At 41.8% G+C, this 15023-nt stretch overlaps 1 protein-coding gene across 10 annotated transcripts in view; it reads right to left on the bottom strand.

The window, feature by feature from the left end:
* CNKSR2 (connector enhancer of kinase suppressor of Ras 2) overlaps window positions 1–7813 on the bottom strand; it is a 256308-nt gene extending 248495 nt beyond the window's left edge. For 6 of the 10 annotated variants that reach the window (XM_005614035.4, XM_005614036.4, XM_070257232.1 and 3 more), the window contains exon 1: window positions 6383–7660. In XM_005614035.4, the coding sequence (XP_005614092.2) occupies window positions 6383–6446 (64 nt within the window). In that variant the 5' untranslated portion in view covers window positions 6447–7660. Of the gene's footprint in view, window positions 1–6382 lie in introns of all 10 variants that reach the window. The other 4 variants (XM_023633518.2, XM_070257233.1, XM_070257235.1 and 1 more) reach the window with 2 other exon arrangements.
* Between the last annotated feature and the right edge of the window lie 7210 nt (window positions 7814–15023).

Here is a 15023-nt window from a genome sequence, read left to right as displayed (position 1 = left end):
AAGGGTCTTAATGGCCATTTTAAGGACTTTGATCTTTATCCTAAAAACAGTGAGAAGCCATTGAATTTTTTAAGTTGTTGGGGGTGAGAAGTGAAAGGATAGGATCAGATGAGAATCACTATCAAGAAGTTCATCCTCACTACAAGTTTATGGATCAAACAAAGTAAGATGCTATAATTATCATGACCTTGATTGAAAAGATAACATTTTGTACCCTGCAAAAGGAGAAAAAGAGGAAGCAGAGTACATTAATTTTACCTTTTCTAAACCCAACCACCACTTCTCAAACTTTTCCACTGATGTATCCATAATTGCTGAATGGAGCGTACTCATAACCCTGGGAGGTCTGGGAAAGGCAGCTTTCACAGCCTGCTGCAAGCCTAAAATTCCTGTTAAGCCTCTGGTCTCATCTTAAAAATCATGCCAATTTTGCTTTCTACACCATGAATATAATATCTAAGTTTGTATTAATATAAAAATGTTTTAAAATACTTAGCAAAAATTAACTCTTCGGCTTCTTTTGATCATTTGGCTTCCACAGCCACAGAAATGTACCATTTTAGGGAGCACAGGCTTATGCTATGCATGAAAACTGTGAATTCACTCACTGAATGTTATTCAACACAATGATCCTGTATTGAAGACTATATTTGCTGTTCTTTAGCCAGACACTAAACCATGACAAAGTAATAAAAAATAAAAAGCTTTAGACTCCATTTTTTTTCAAATTACTTACCCTCCCTCCCCCTCTCCCTTTTAAACTAGTACAGATGATCCATCCTTCGAGTACCCTTTATGGAAGCTAATTTTTCATCTTTCACAATAAGCCTTATGTGTGAGGTGCTGTGGGGAAGTCTTATAGAAAGCTAAAAGTCATTAAGAACAAATTAAATCCTAATGTGAGGTCACTCTGCTATAAATGAAACTGATAATTTATCACTGCTTTAAGATCAACATCAATATTTAAAACCTTATCTTCATTCTTCATATAAGAATTTGGATCAGTAAAATTCTAAATATCCAACGACATAATGTTAATGATGTAATTAATCTTCAAAATAACTCATTTTAACATTATTTCCAAATTATTCCTGAGAAACAGATTTGAAACAGCTGTACCAATTCAATACACATTCTTTGTGGGCTTATTTTTGGCAGCCAAAGTTTTATAATGCGGTATTTATTTAAACTCAGGACACGATGAGAGTTTTATTGTCTTTGTGAAATGCAGATTTGTTCTTGTACTCTTGTGCCACCTACTCACGGCCTCTCCCTCACTTTCCCTCTACTGCCCACCTCGCTCTTTCAACCAGACAAACCTAGACACAACCCTTCTGGCTAAGCATCCCATCTCAACTCTAGAGTCTCTTGCTGTGCCTCTACATTTAGAATACATCCCTTCTAGAATATGCCTTAATTAAACAAATTGTTTAGTTGCTAAAACCCCACCTTCCCCATGGATTTCCGCCTGACTTACTATCTTTCCATTGGTGCTTGAAAACATAATGCAAACTTTTAAAAAATTTACCAAATGTACTAGTTCGTACTTGTGTCTGTCAAGGCATAGGTTTGTCAATATACTAACATCCCTTACAGAGACTTAATCTCCCCAAAGCAGAAAAGAATTTATTTAAAACAATCCATTAAAGCACCTTCCATGCAGAAGTACTACTGAGTAAATAATATCTAAGGACCAGAATGCCTCTACATAAGTACACTTTTTCTTCCTAAACTGCACTAAATCATGAGTGTTACCTTGGAGAGCAAACGTTAATGACATTATAAATAAAATGATGTTTCCTGTCATCTAAACTCTAAATATCAAAAAGGTAAAATTCTTCTTTGTGTAAAATGACAAGGCTGCTTGTTTTAAAAACATCAAATCCAAAGTAGGTGACTGTTGGTGATTAGTGACATTGCAATTGAGGAAAAAGATTAAATTTTCAAAAATTTAGGACCAATTTGATCATTTAACATATTTTTTTTCCTTTGGTGCATACTTCTCACGTTCTGCCAGAAAATTATGTCCAATCTTTCCCTCAAGACAGTTTAACTCAAAATTTTGACATTTTCCTTCATCTAATTAAGATAAATTTCAACCTCGGCTCTGGGTCCTGTGAGGGCGAAAAAATTACTGAAGAGCATCGTACCTGTGAAAACCTCTTAACATTATCAGATACATTCTCCTTTATAGTCTTTAACTTTTATACTAAATAGATCTTATTTCATCACTGCATCTTCCTCTTTTGTAGGGCTATAAGCAAAATGTTGATTTTATCTTTGTTTTTTATACCTAAAATAATGTATTTCATTTTCCATCCTCAAGATGGCTGAGTCATCAGGACAGAAATTAGAAGTCAGTGAATGCTTCTTAAAGAAAATGGTTTATAATAAACAGGAGAGAGCAGAGCAGTTAATTGAGGGATGGTTTGAGAAGAGGCTATCTTAAAAATTTAGATTATTTTAGGAATCATAATAATACAAGAGTGGATGGAGCTAAGTCATAGAGATCATAAGAGAAGACCAGCAAAGTGGGGCCTATTGGTTGACTCTGAAAACAATATTCCATTTTATTCGATCCAGAAAGGGATTAAAGATCATTGGAAAAATGTCATGAAGGGAGCTGGTCCTGGAAAATAACTTTATCTTAGTCATGTGGATATTTTGATACAGCTTCAAAGTGTGAGAAGAAAACTGGAATTATTGGGTGTGACACAGACAAGGTAAATCAATAATAAAATTAATAATAGGGGCCTAAAGTGTTCAAAGGTTTTTGCTATATTTCAGTGAGGAAAAAAGTAGACTCAAACAACTGCAGACTATGAAATACTTCCAGGCCCTGCAGGTGAACAGATAAGAGCTGAAAAATAATGTATTTTAGAGTTATACACTGAGCAAAAATTAGAAACAGTTATTGGCCTACTTTTCTTCCTATAGCTTTTTCCAGTAACTGCTTTGCTTTTCTTTACTATAAAAAGGTTGACATTTTAAAATTTTGTCAAAACTACAAGAGTACTCAATGCAATTTCCAATTGAAAAAGGTTAGTTTCAAATGCTAAATGATCAGTATTTGATTTTCTCAAAAGATATTTCTATAATATTAATTTTTAAAATTATTTTTGAAGGTCTAGAAGATATTTCCAAATAGGCTGAAGTACTATCAAGATAATCTGGGATATAACTGTGTATTTTACTGATTCATGAGGAATTCATATATTTACTGGAACTAACACTGACACTGGGACACATCAAATTTTTATTGAAAATTCAGTGAGTTTCAGATTTTACAAATAGTGGAGTGGGGGGGGTAAGCAAATAAAAAAATTGCAAGTTTTCCCTTACATCTTTACTAGTAATTAATACATAAATTTAAAATATGTCTCCTCCAAATATATTTTAATAACAAGTAATAGATCAAAATGAATTGCAATGTATAAATGGTCCTTCATAAATAATCTTGAATATGTGCTACCAAAGCTTAATAATCTTGTCAGCCTGTTTTTTTTCTTTTTTCCTTCATATCCCTTTCTGCTGACTGAGTTTCTATACCACTTCTATAAATTGTCAAGAAGCATAAATATATGGCCATGCTATTCTTACATGCTTACTGGTTCCTTTTCTGTTTAGTGAAGAGAAAAATACCCTAGAAAGAGCATAAAGCATGTACCTTACTAAATAGAGCGTTAACTACTTATCACTGTGACTAGCTGAAAACATATGCTATCTGCTTTAAATGTTAAAGATGATGAAACTGTCACATTAGGAGCATGCTTTGAAAAACTCCCACAGTGCTGCAGTTGTTCAAAAGTCCTGTTCATTATTTGGTACTGCCTTTAGAACACTATACATTATACAATGCTAAATCAGGTTTAGCCATTCCAAAGCTACATCCTAAATTAGCCGACTTTTAAACATTACTGAATCTGAGGAAAGGGTGAAAAGTATTTTTTATATGTGTTTTGTAAAGTTTATTTGGAGAAAAGGGTAGGCAGGGAAAATTAATTAAGGTAGCAAGAGAAAGTTACAAGTTGAGGAAATGTTCGTTTCATCCAATTATTTTTTTAAATCTTATTTTCTGATAATATCTCAAGTCAAGTTTATACGAAGATTATGGAAATTTCATCAGTAGGCAGTTTGGGACTTGAAGTATACAGATAATGACATCAATTATTCTCTTCCAGTCTAATGTGTACAAAGATACACAAATTCTATTTTGGCTACCTCACTGATCTGTTCAAATAGCTCTAAAATGCATCACCAACAGGTATGAAAATAAGTTATTCAACTTAAAGATAACAATAATTTAAAATCATAGCTAACGATGTTAGCCCAACTTTAAAGAAGCTGCATTTTAGGCTGGAGAGATTTCTGAAGGACTAGTGTACTGGAAAACTAACAACGTGTGTCAGAATACGTGCATCATATGTTCCACTTGCTTCAGTGGACCTAAACTGTAGAGAGGGGGGAAACTGCAAGAATGTACTGGGAGGGTGGGAGGTGAAGAAGATGGAGTACGCAGCACTCACTACAAGCATCATGGGAACTTGTAAGAGGTAGTCTCTGAAGGTAATTCGACTCCCATTGAGCCAAGAGAGCTTTTCTTTGAGCATTTCAGTAACAGACTCAAACTAAAGTAATCTTTTAGGCAAATTCAAAGAAAGGGTTTTAATTGAGCATTCTTGCTTCTTGCATATACCCTGGCTCTTTCTTTTATGACTGAGAAATGGAGAAGACAGATGTTTGTCTGTTATCTGACAGTCTAAGGGGAGGAACTGGTGGGAACCTAGGAAAGTAGAATTTCAATAGTAAATATGAGAAGAGAAGAAAAAGAAAAGATGAGCCACTGCAGGACTTTGTCTTAGTCATGGCACCCATGGCACCTTAGCACAATGTATCGCACACGGGGGCAGTCGATAAATAATGAATTCGAGTTAATTCAATACACTCATTTGTACTGTGCTTTGCACTTACAAAGCACTTTCCACATATTAGAAAAGAAAAACGAAGTAAATGAAGAATAAAGGGGCAAGTAACGGAATAAAAGAAAAGCAAATGGATACAGGAAAACCCACAAGAATAAGCAAGAGGCCAAAAAGATTCGGGGGAAAAAAGGAAAAAGAAACTGAGTTTCTCCCTGTCGTTCTCAATCACTTCCTCGACCCCACCTTTCGTTCTGAAGTACCTGAGCTTAGAAACTCTGCCTGCTATGCAAACCCTAAGAAGGGGTTCTCTCATCTTCGGAACGGGCATTTTCACAAATAAGCCTTTGGTGCCTGACTAATCTAGCTAGAGTTTTGTGCCTAGGAATAACCATAAGCAAAGATTTAACATTTCCCAAGTGTGGCCAGGAATCCTTTATTCCATCCCATCCATCCCGTCAGTGTTCCCAAAATCTAAGGAATCTTGGGGATTTGGTGGGGGGAGGCAGTGGCAGTGAGGAGGGGGGGTCCTCTACAGGCCCCTTAACTCAGACAACAGAGGGAGATAGTGAGGCAGGAAAGCCCAGGGACTAGAGAAAAAGCCCACGTTTGCGACTAGGAGGGCGAGTGCCGATAAGTATGGTTACTAGAAATTGCCAGAGAAAAAAAGGGGAGAGCCTTCAAGATGGAAGAAATGAGGGGGCGCTTGAATGCGCATCACCTTGCACCTGGGGTCGAGCCCCCACTAAAAAGCCGTGAGGTCCAAAGCCTCAACTGGCCAACAGAGGAGGAGGCAAAGGACGCGGGGGATGCGCAGGAGGGACCCACGGATACCAGTGCGGATGCTGTCCCAGAGGAAGCATGTTTTCCTCTCCCTCAAAGTAGCGCATCTCTCAAGCATCACCAGCCCAACCCGGGGGAAAGGGGGAGCTCCACGGTTCCAAACCCGGGCGGCCGCGTCCTGACCCCATTATGCGGGCTTAAAAGTTGACCGGAGAGTTAGCGCTGAAAAAGGCACCTAGCAGGGGCGGCTGCCGAAGGGGGGTCAGGTTTCCCGGGAACAAAGGGGCCCGGGAAGAGGCAACCAGCGGAGCAGGTCCCTGGGGGTTCCTCCCTGAGGAGAGAGACAAGGGTCGCCACGTCCTCCAGGCCTGGGGGCGCCGAGGGCAGCCAGGAGCCGGCAAGATGCGCCAGGATTCCGTCCCCCGGCTTCCAGCCTCTTATCGGGTCGCGCCGGCCGCCCCCCGCGCTCTCCGCGCCCCTCTCCGGCGGGGGAGCCACCGGCTGGGGACAATAGGAGACCGGGATCCCGAGGCCCTGCCAGCCCCGGAGGACCCCCGCCACTCCACGATCGGCCAGCAGAAGCCCCGAGGGCGGGCTCGGCCGCGGCAGGCGCCCCTTCCCCGCTGCGCGCCGGGACCCTGCGCCCCGGGCCGCCTCGCCCTGCGCACCGCGGACATTACCTTTCATCCAGTCCACTACTTGACTCGGAGACCATTTGCTCACTGGTTCCATGATCAGAGCCATGGGCACCGGGTCGGTTCCGCGCGGGTCGCGGAGCTCAGACACAAAACGAACTCAGCAGCCCGATCCGCCCTCAGGTGGGGTCCCTAGCGGGCGCTGCCTCGCGGGCGGGCGGCACGGAGAAGGCGGCTTTTGTGTGTCGGGTCCCGCGGTTGCAATGTCTTAGCAAACAGCGGGCAGCGGCGGTGGGAGCGGCGAGCAGCAGGGAAACGCCGCGGGGTCGCGGCTCCGCGCCGGCTCTGCTCGGTCCCCGCTGGGGCGGCGGCGGCTGCTGCTGCTGCTCCGCCGCTCCGCTCGGGTCTCCGTCCCTCCGGGCTTTCAGTTCATGGCTTGTGCTGCCGAGGGTCGCGGCGCCAAGCGAAGGAGCCACCGCAGCACGCCCGCAACCAACTTGCCCGCTCGCCTCGCGCGCGGGAGTGGAGCCCCCAGCACGACAAGCTGCCCGGCGGAAATGACGAGGGGCCTCCTGCCACCCAAAATATCTCTCCGCAGCCCTCGGGTGTGGGGCGCGCGCGCCACGAGCCCCCCGCCCGCTTGCTCGCTGTCGCGCGGTCCCGCCCCCGGGACCGACGGCAGGCGCGCGAGGCGCGTGCGCGCGCCAGCACGAGGCCCGAGCCCGGGGTCTGCGAGTCAGGCAGGCAGGTGCGGACGGCGCGCCGCGTCGAGTTCCCGCCCCGCCGGCCGCCCCGGGACAGAGGCGCGCGAGGAGCGCGTGCGCAGCTGCGGCGGCGGCGGCGCGAGCCCCGGCCTCGGGTCAGTCAGTCAGGTGCTGGCGGCGGGAACGCGGCTCGCAAGGGCTTCCCGGCGGCCGCGGCGGGCCTGGCCGGGCCGCCCACCAGTTGATCGCCGACTGCCGAGGCTGCTGAGGAGGTACCTGCGTCCCGGCCGCCGAGGGGAGGGGGACACCCCGAGCGCGGGCTTCCAGCGGGAGCCCGGGCTGTCCTCGTTGCAGCCCTCCCCGCTGCTGAGTGGGCTCCCGAGGTGATTCCCGAGCCCCGCGCTCGCCGCGGAGACGGAGGCGTGGAACGGCGCGGACCGGCACGGGCGCCGCCAGCAGGAACGCCGCGAGCACGAGGCGGGGGCCTGGCGGTCGGCCGCCCCCGGTGCTGCCCCGGGCCCGACAGTCAGACGCGGGGCCCCGAAGCCGCGGGCGCCGGTCCGGGCGCTCCCGAGGCGGCTTCGGCCCCACGTGCCTCCTCGAGGGCTGTGCGGGGTTTGGTCTCTGCTAGAGGATGGCCTTTTGTTTCCAGCTGTTCTTATGTAAGAGCTGAAGGGGAACCCTGGGATTTAAAATGTGACAAATTGTAAGCAACATGATTCTTCAAAACTCACGTTCTGCAGACATCTTAGCCAGGCTACTACGCAACCCGGAGTGAAAGACGGTTTGCCTGATGAGGCTTCGCTTTAAACGACAAATAATCCTCGAAAGTGTAGATGCAAACTCTCTACCACCATTATAGATGATTTCTCTTCGTCATTCCTCAATAGCTCCATTGAGTAAAAAAGAAACTCATTTTATTTCTATAACCATTTCAGTAACGTCAATACGTTCTGCTAGTTCCTGCAGTAACCCGTTTTCTTTAACTCCGTAGAATGAGATGCAGAACTGCCACTCTTCTCAACTGACTTGAGTTGACGTCGGGCCTCCCCTCCCCCCCCCCCCCACCACACACACAAGAGCTGACACCGCAGTAGTTGAAATATTTTGATGTTTTCAGGCTAGTGATACAAACCAAGTCAAACTTCAGATGGCCTGTCTGTAGGCTTGTTTATGTTTCTAATAATACAAACTTAAAAATATGTGGGGATTTTTGGAAAGAAACTTAGAAGATAGTGTATGCTCAGAGGATACATGTATAGCACCTTCATTTCATAATCCAGGTCATGGTTGTGATTTACAATTTTCTCTTGGATAACCAGGTGTGAAAAGTATTGTATTTTGGAGTGCTTTCATCATCAATATTTCTAGAAAAGATCATTTCCGGCATCAGACGTTTATAAGAGTAGCTTTATGTTCAGAAACATAATGGAATGGATGCGTTGTGAATCACTAGAGGTTACAGTCATAGGGAGATGTTAAAAGCAATTTTATCAAAATAATGCTGCTAATAATAATAAACATTTGAACACTGTGCTAAGTACTTTACGTACATTTTATCCTCAAAACGGCTCCATCATTAGCCACATTTTACAGATGAGAAAACCTTGGTTAATACATTCACTTCCCATCCCCAGAGCCTATTACACTTAGTTCAACAAATGCTGAATAAATTAATGAATAAGTCTTAAAGAGGTTAAGTAATTTGTCTGAGGTCATGATGCATGATTGTAATAACCAAGTTAAGGTGATTCAAGAATATGAGCTTTTAAAACTAGTAAGAAGGTTTATATCAATGTCACAACATGAACAATACTTTGGAAGGGGAAGATCCATTAAATGTTTACTGAATACGTCTCATCAGAAAGTTACCTACAAAGGAGTCTGAGAGTCACCATGAGTGTTCCTGATCGGTACCTAACCAGCAACTGTGAGAACGTAGGAAGTGGTCAAATTTGGCTGAAACACCAAACTGCATATCCTGACTTGACTTGCATGATAAGCAACCAGACTATACATCATATTGCAAGTAAGTTTAAAGTGAGATATTGTTTGCATAATGAATGGAATATCAATCAAAACAAATGCCAAAGACCAGGATGCAGTAAAAATAAAAGAGAGAATGCATTTCATGAAAAGACCAGTGCCAAAGAAGTTAGAGAAAAAGATCCCGGAGAAAGAATTTTGAGGAAGACCCTACATCAGAATTAAATTGTACATGTTCTCCTCTTATTTTTGTTACAGTAAGGAATTGTTTAAATCTAATCACCTGAGATAACTATAAAAAAATAATTCTAAGAACTAAGAATGAGCCATAATGGGAATGTGGAGTTATACTATCTAAGAGAGTTCACCAAGGCTTTAGATATTTGTCCTAAGTCCTCCTTGAGATTTTCCCTACAAAACGAAAAATCAAAAATTTGCCTTTAGTTTTGGCATTATAATAGGCATTATTTCATTTAATTCGTTCAGAACATAACTAGCTTTTCACTCAAATATTCTTCATTTGAGGAAAAGAAAAATAAAAGAATTAAATCATCATTGCTTTCACTCTTACTCTTCATTCCAGATGACTCGGCTAAATTTTTCCTGCATTTTTTTTTTTTTAAAGATTGGCACCTGAGCTAACAACTGTTGCCAATCTTCTTTTCTTTCTTTTGCTTTTTTCTCCCCAAATCCCCCCAGTACATAGTCGTATATTTTAGTTGTGAGTCCTTCTAGCTGTGGCATGTGGGATGCCGCCTCAACATGGCCTGATGAGCGGTGCCATGTCCGTGCCCAGGATCCGAACTGTGGAAACCCTGGGCCACCGAAGTGGAGTGTGCGAACTTAACCACTCGGCCACGGGGCCAGCCCCATTCCTGAATTTTTCTTCTCACAACTTTTCAAATAAACTAGCTTTTATATTCTTTTGCCTATTCAAAATGTTAATGTCTTGCCCCAATTTTGTAAGTATAGTACTATAATATGATTATATACAATCTTTGGCAGCTTAATTTTGCCTTCTCTTAATGCACAATACAATCTCAAAGATTAGGGGGAAAGGTATGTTGTCATAAAATACATATGAAAACATAATGCACTAAATGAAGTGATGTCACACATACTTCAACAGTCTAGATATAAAACCCAAACTGATTATTTGGGGGCAGACTTGGATTCTTTTTGGAAGCAGGCAGAGGAGAAATATTAATTAATTGGAGACAAAATTTGTGAGATATATGCAACCATATCAAAATAAGTTACTTTAAATCCTTTTAATCCAATTGTTAGTTTTGTCTTTTTTATTCTCCTTCTAGATTTCAATAAAAAATTAAAATCTCTTGACCAAAATATTTTCAGTTTAGATTTTGTAGTATAAGTGAGTCTAAGTACTTCAGATATGGAATTTACAAAGGTCGTCTGACTGGATCTCGGTGCTCAATGGATCTGACGTAGGGAGCCCTCCACTGGAAGAAGGACCTTCAAGTCTTTGTCTCTTTGGAGCCAAAGACAGGAGTAAATAATATGAATGTTTCTTCTGGAGCTACACACTGAGTATCTCTAACCTCTACGTTTTCCAACCTAGGTTATTTTATAAGGGGCCTTAATCTTCAATCTTCTTTTCCCATTTCTTTTGCTATACAAAGCTTGTTCTGCTTCAGACCTCAGACTTGCCATGCAAGACATATTTTAATGTTTTTTAGTTATTTAACATTTAGAAAAAATGTCTTGCAGAGCCCTTTCTGATGATTTTCCCAGTTTGCTTATAGTTTTTGCTATGACTGTTTAATTTTTAGATTTCTTGCTTTTTTAATGAGTAGTATTTTATTATAGATTATTTTTTCTCTTTCATTTTTGAATGATTAGTGAGAAGTGACAACAGAGAGAACAGTCATGATGGTAGTCCATGTCCTAAAATAGAGGAAAGGATAGGAGCCCTCTTTTTTCCACTTAGTTCTGCCCAGACCTTTTCTATAATTTCAAAAGCAGGTGTTCTATAGGTTGTGTATACCTTGATCAGAAAAATTAGCCAGGCAATTCTGATAAGACTAGTAATAATAAAACACAAATTATTCTCAACACCAAAATATTAAACTTGCTCCAGAGAAAGCTCAGCAAAATTTTTGGAACAATATTTTTATTTTCTTGCAGTGTAGTTCAACTAAGAGCTATGAATAAAGAACCAAAGCTTCTGATGTATCCAACCGCCAGATAGCAATCTCAACATGCCTCCAATAGTCAGAGAAGCAAGTAGGAAGAGACCTTTAACTACACATGGGCCTTCACCGTGCTGCCCTGGGCCAAACCTACCTTTAGCTTTTTAGGGAGAAGTACCCAGAGTGCAGAATTAAATTAGTAGAATTCTTTCTTTGCTGTTCTGCCTCTAGGGTAAACTATATTAAATCAAGTCACGTCGTTTCCAGACCAAGATTCTCAGCAGTCATCTCCGAGTGAAGAGAAATTGGCTCTAGTTGAGGTTATCCAATAGGTTTTTTTTAGGGCTCTTTCCAGGTAGTCCCTGCTGTATTAATCACAGTCTAATAAAAATCTCCGAGCCCACCTAGATTAGGAAACATAGTTTTCTTAACACATTAAGCCCTAGCCCATCAGGGAAGTTTCTGGTGCACTTAGCAGCCATTAATGAATAGCAGCATATAAACTTATTCAACAAACATTTTTTGAACCCTACCAATGTGCTGGCCCAAGTTGTATTCTTTGATCAGAAAAATTATTTGATTTTGTGAATGCAAAGATGACCAAAATGCTCGTAGACTGGTAGGGGAAACAGAAACATTCACACTTAGTTTAATAAGGTAATGTGGTATGTGCAATGACAGATGTGCCTAGTACTATGCACAGAGGAGTACTTAACAACTGGGGAAAAGACCATGTGGAGGGAATAATACCTATTCTAGGTCTTTTTTTTTTTTTTTAGGAAGATTAGACCTGAGCTAACATCTATGCCAATCTTCCTTTATTTTATGTGGGATGCCACCACAGCATGGCTTGACAAGCAGTGCTAGGTCTGCACCTAGGATCTGAACCTGTGAACCCCAGGCTGCCGAAGTGGGGCATGCAAACTTAACCACTATGCCACAGGCAGACCCCTGTTCTAGGTCTTAAAGGATGACAGCCAAGCAGTAATGCAGAAAAGAGCTTATAGGCAGAAGGACAGTGTGAGCAAAGTTACAGAGCACTGTGTAGAGGTACCTGGATGGCTGGAGTTGAAAAAGCAGGAGATGGCAAGAGATGAGGTGGGAGGGGTGGACAACAGCCAGATCCAGGGGAAAAAAATTCAAACTAAAAGATAACCTAAAAAGATAGAGTCATTTAAGAATTTCAAGCAATGAAGTGACTTGGTCATATTTATATATTTCTGTTTCGTATTGACTAGCAGCCATGGAGAGCATAGATTTGAGAGACATGGGATGGGGGGTCAATTTGGAGGATGTGGCAATAGACCAATGAAGTGATGACTTGGATCAGAAATAGAGCAGTGGAGGTGGGGATGGAGAGAAGGGGATGGATTTAATAAATATTCAGAAGAACTTAGTGATTGACTAGATATGAGAGGCTGGAAAAGAGCAATATCAAGAATGATTTCCAGGATTCTAGCTTGGGTGAGTGGGTAAATTATTTCTTCTTGATCTAAAATTAAAAATAGAAGGCCCTGGTGGCCTAGTGGTTAAGTTCACTTTGCTCCACTTCAGCAACCCAGGTTCAGTTCCTGGGTGCAGATCTACACCACTCGTCTGTCAGTAGCCATGTTGTTGTGGTGACTTACATACAAAGAAAAAAAAAAGATTGGCAACAGATTTTAGCTCAGGGCAAATCTTCCTCAGCAAAAAAAAATAAAAATGAAAAATAGAAGGAGCAGAATTGGGAGAGAGAAGTGATCTGAGACATTAGTTCTGTTTTGGACATTCTAAACATGAGATAGATATGGGACAGCCAAGAAGGAATTTCCAGTAGGCAGTTTCTGCATTCACATATAGGAATGTGAAACTTAGCATGGGCTGAAGATATAGATTTGAGAGTCACCAGTAAAACAAGAATATGAATGACACAGGGAGAGTGTGAGATGCCAATGGAGGAAGCCCACAGAAGAGAAAGAGAAAATAAGTAAATTATAAGAAGAACCAAGAGACTGGCAGTGTCATGGTAGCCCAGCGAAAAAAAAGAATTTCAGGTAGGAAGGAGTAGAAAATTATGTGAAGTGCAAAAATGAAATTATTCCAGTAAGAACTGAGAAGAGAAAATTTGGTGGTTTTGTCAGTTTGGATATCCTTCATATCCTTATTGAGATTTGTGAAAAAACTGGATGTCAGAATGGGGAGGCCTGTTATATAGGGCATTAAGTTTTTTACAAGTCAATTTTCCTTCTATCCTTTCTCATAGCCCACCCATGTGTATATCTTGTTCAGATGGCTCCACAATGCATGGTAACTATTCTCCAATTTACCACCACCACTTGCAATACTCTTTTCTGATGAAATCCCGGACACTAATGATGATCCCTACTCTTATCTGATTATGCTTTTGCTACCTATAGAATGATGGCACCTTTTAAACTAGGCTGGCTTTGAAATTCTCCCCTCCTCATCAGATTGTGGAAGAACAGCTTTGCCATGGCACTCTGGTGATCTTGCACATCTCTACATAGGCAATGTAGGCAATGCTCAACCGCAGTCTTACACATGTCTTGGCAAAATGCCCTGTGATTTTCCCTGGAACATGGCAAGACAATCTTTCTCACCTCCCACCCTGATTACAGTGAAGCATGGGACTTTCTACTTCACCCCAGCTTCTCCATTCATTCATTCAACAGACATTTATTAAATGGTTAACTAAACAACTGTTCAGCTGTAGTTTAGAGTTGGCTCCTCAATGACAGAATGACCCACGACTTGTGTCATCTATCATCTGGCCACTCTGGTTTGCTATCATCCTATAGGACTAGGGACATGGGGAGTTGACACCATGCTGATCTTGTGTTGCTATGTAAATAGAAACTTTCTAAATCCATTTGGGGCTGTTTTCACCTTACTGGCTGAATCTATGGAAGTAGAATAAGCCAACCCAGCAGCTGCCACCATGCTGCTGCTTAGGTACTGCTTGACCACTTGTCACAGATCTGATCTAGGAAGCTCATAAATACTCCCAAAATGAGTGAGTTCTGCTGAACTTCTGCCTGGATAAACTAGGCCAGTCCAGCCCTGGCCTAGTAAATCAGCAGCAGCAGCAGCAGCAATTCAATTGCAAATTTGAAAAGACTACATTTTCCCTAATTGTTGGGGATCCCTAAGATAACCCCATAATTAATAAAAACCCTGTGTTAATGTTGCAGAATAAAAACAAAACCCTGATCTAAACCCTTTCTTCTGAGCTTTAACATTATTTATTTATTAAACATCTAGATTTTAGAGAATTCCCTCATATTCAAGATGTTAGGTTCATTTTCACCTGAACATTTATCGGTCTTACTTGGTAGTGGTAACTGTGTACTGGCAAAATTGGTGCTAGGTAAGTTCAGAGGTCCTGTTTATAAGTTAACTGGTACATCTCTATAGATCAAAATTTTTAAGTGTGAAAAGTGCTTAAGGTAGGAGACAGTTGCTTAATCCTTGGCTAATTGACAGATTACAGAGAAATAAAGATGGGGAATCGGAAAGAAAGATTACGTTCTTTCTTCACAGATTTTGTCTTTTTTCTCAAATGGGTCTTATTTACTTCTAAGAAGATTGGCAAGTTAAGGATGTTCATACCAAGTGGAGCAAATCAGTTATTCTCACTGACCAGGAACTGTATCCAGAAAGAGAGAGACTTTTAAGTTTGTCACTGCTTTTGACATTTTCTTGATTTTGAAAGGAAACTTAGTTATTTTGATGGTCTAAGTAAAGGAAATATTTTGGTTTGTTTAGTTTCTCTTAGGAACTATTTCAAATACTTTGTAGCACAATGCAAGCAATCATTTATTGGTTTTTCAACATGAGCATCTA

This window comes from Equus caballus, chromosome X (assembly GCF_041296265.1).
Source record: "Equus caballus isolate H_3958 breed thoroughbred chromosome X, TB-T2T, whole genome shotgun sequence".
NCBI lineage: Eukaryota > Metazoa > Chordata > Mammalia > Perissodactyla > Equidae > Equus > Equus caballus.
This window is presented reverse-complemented; position numbering and strand designations above follow the sequence as displayed.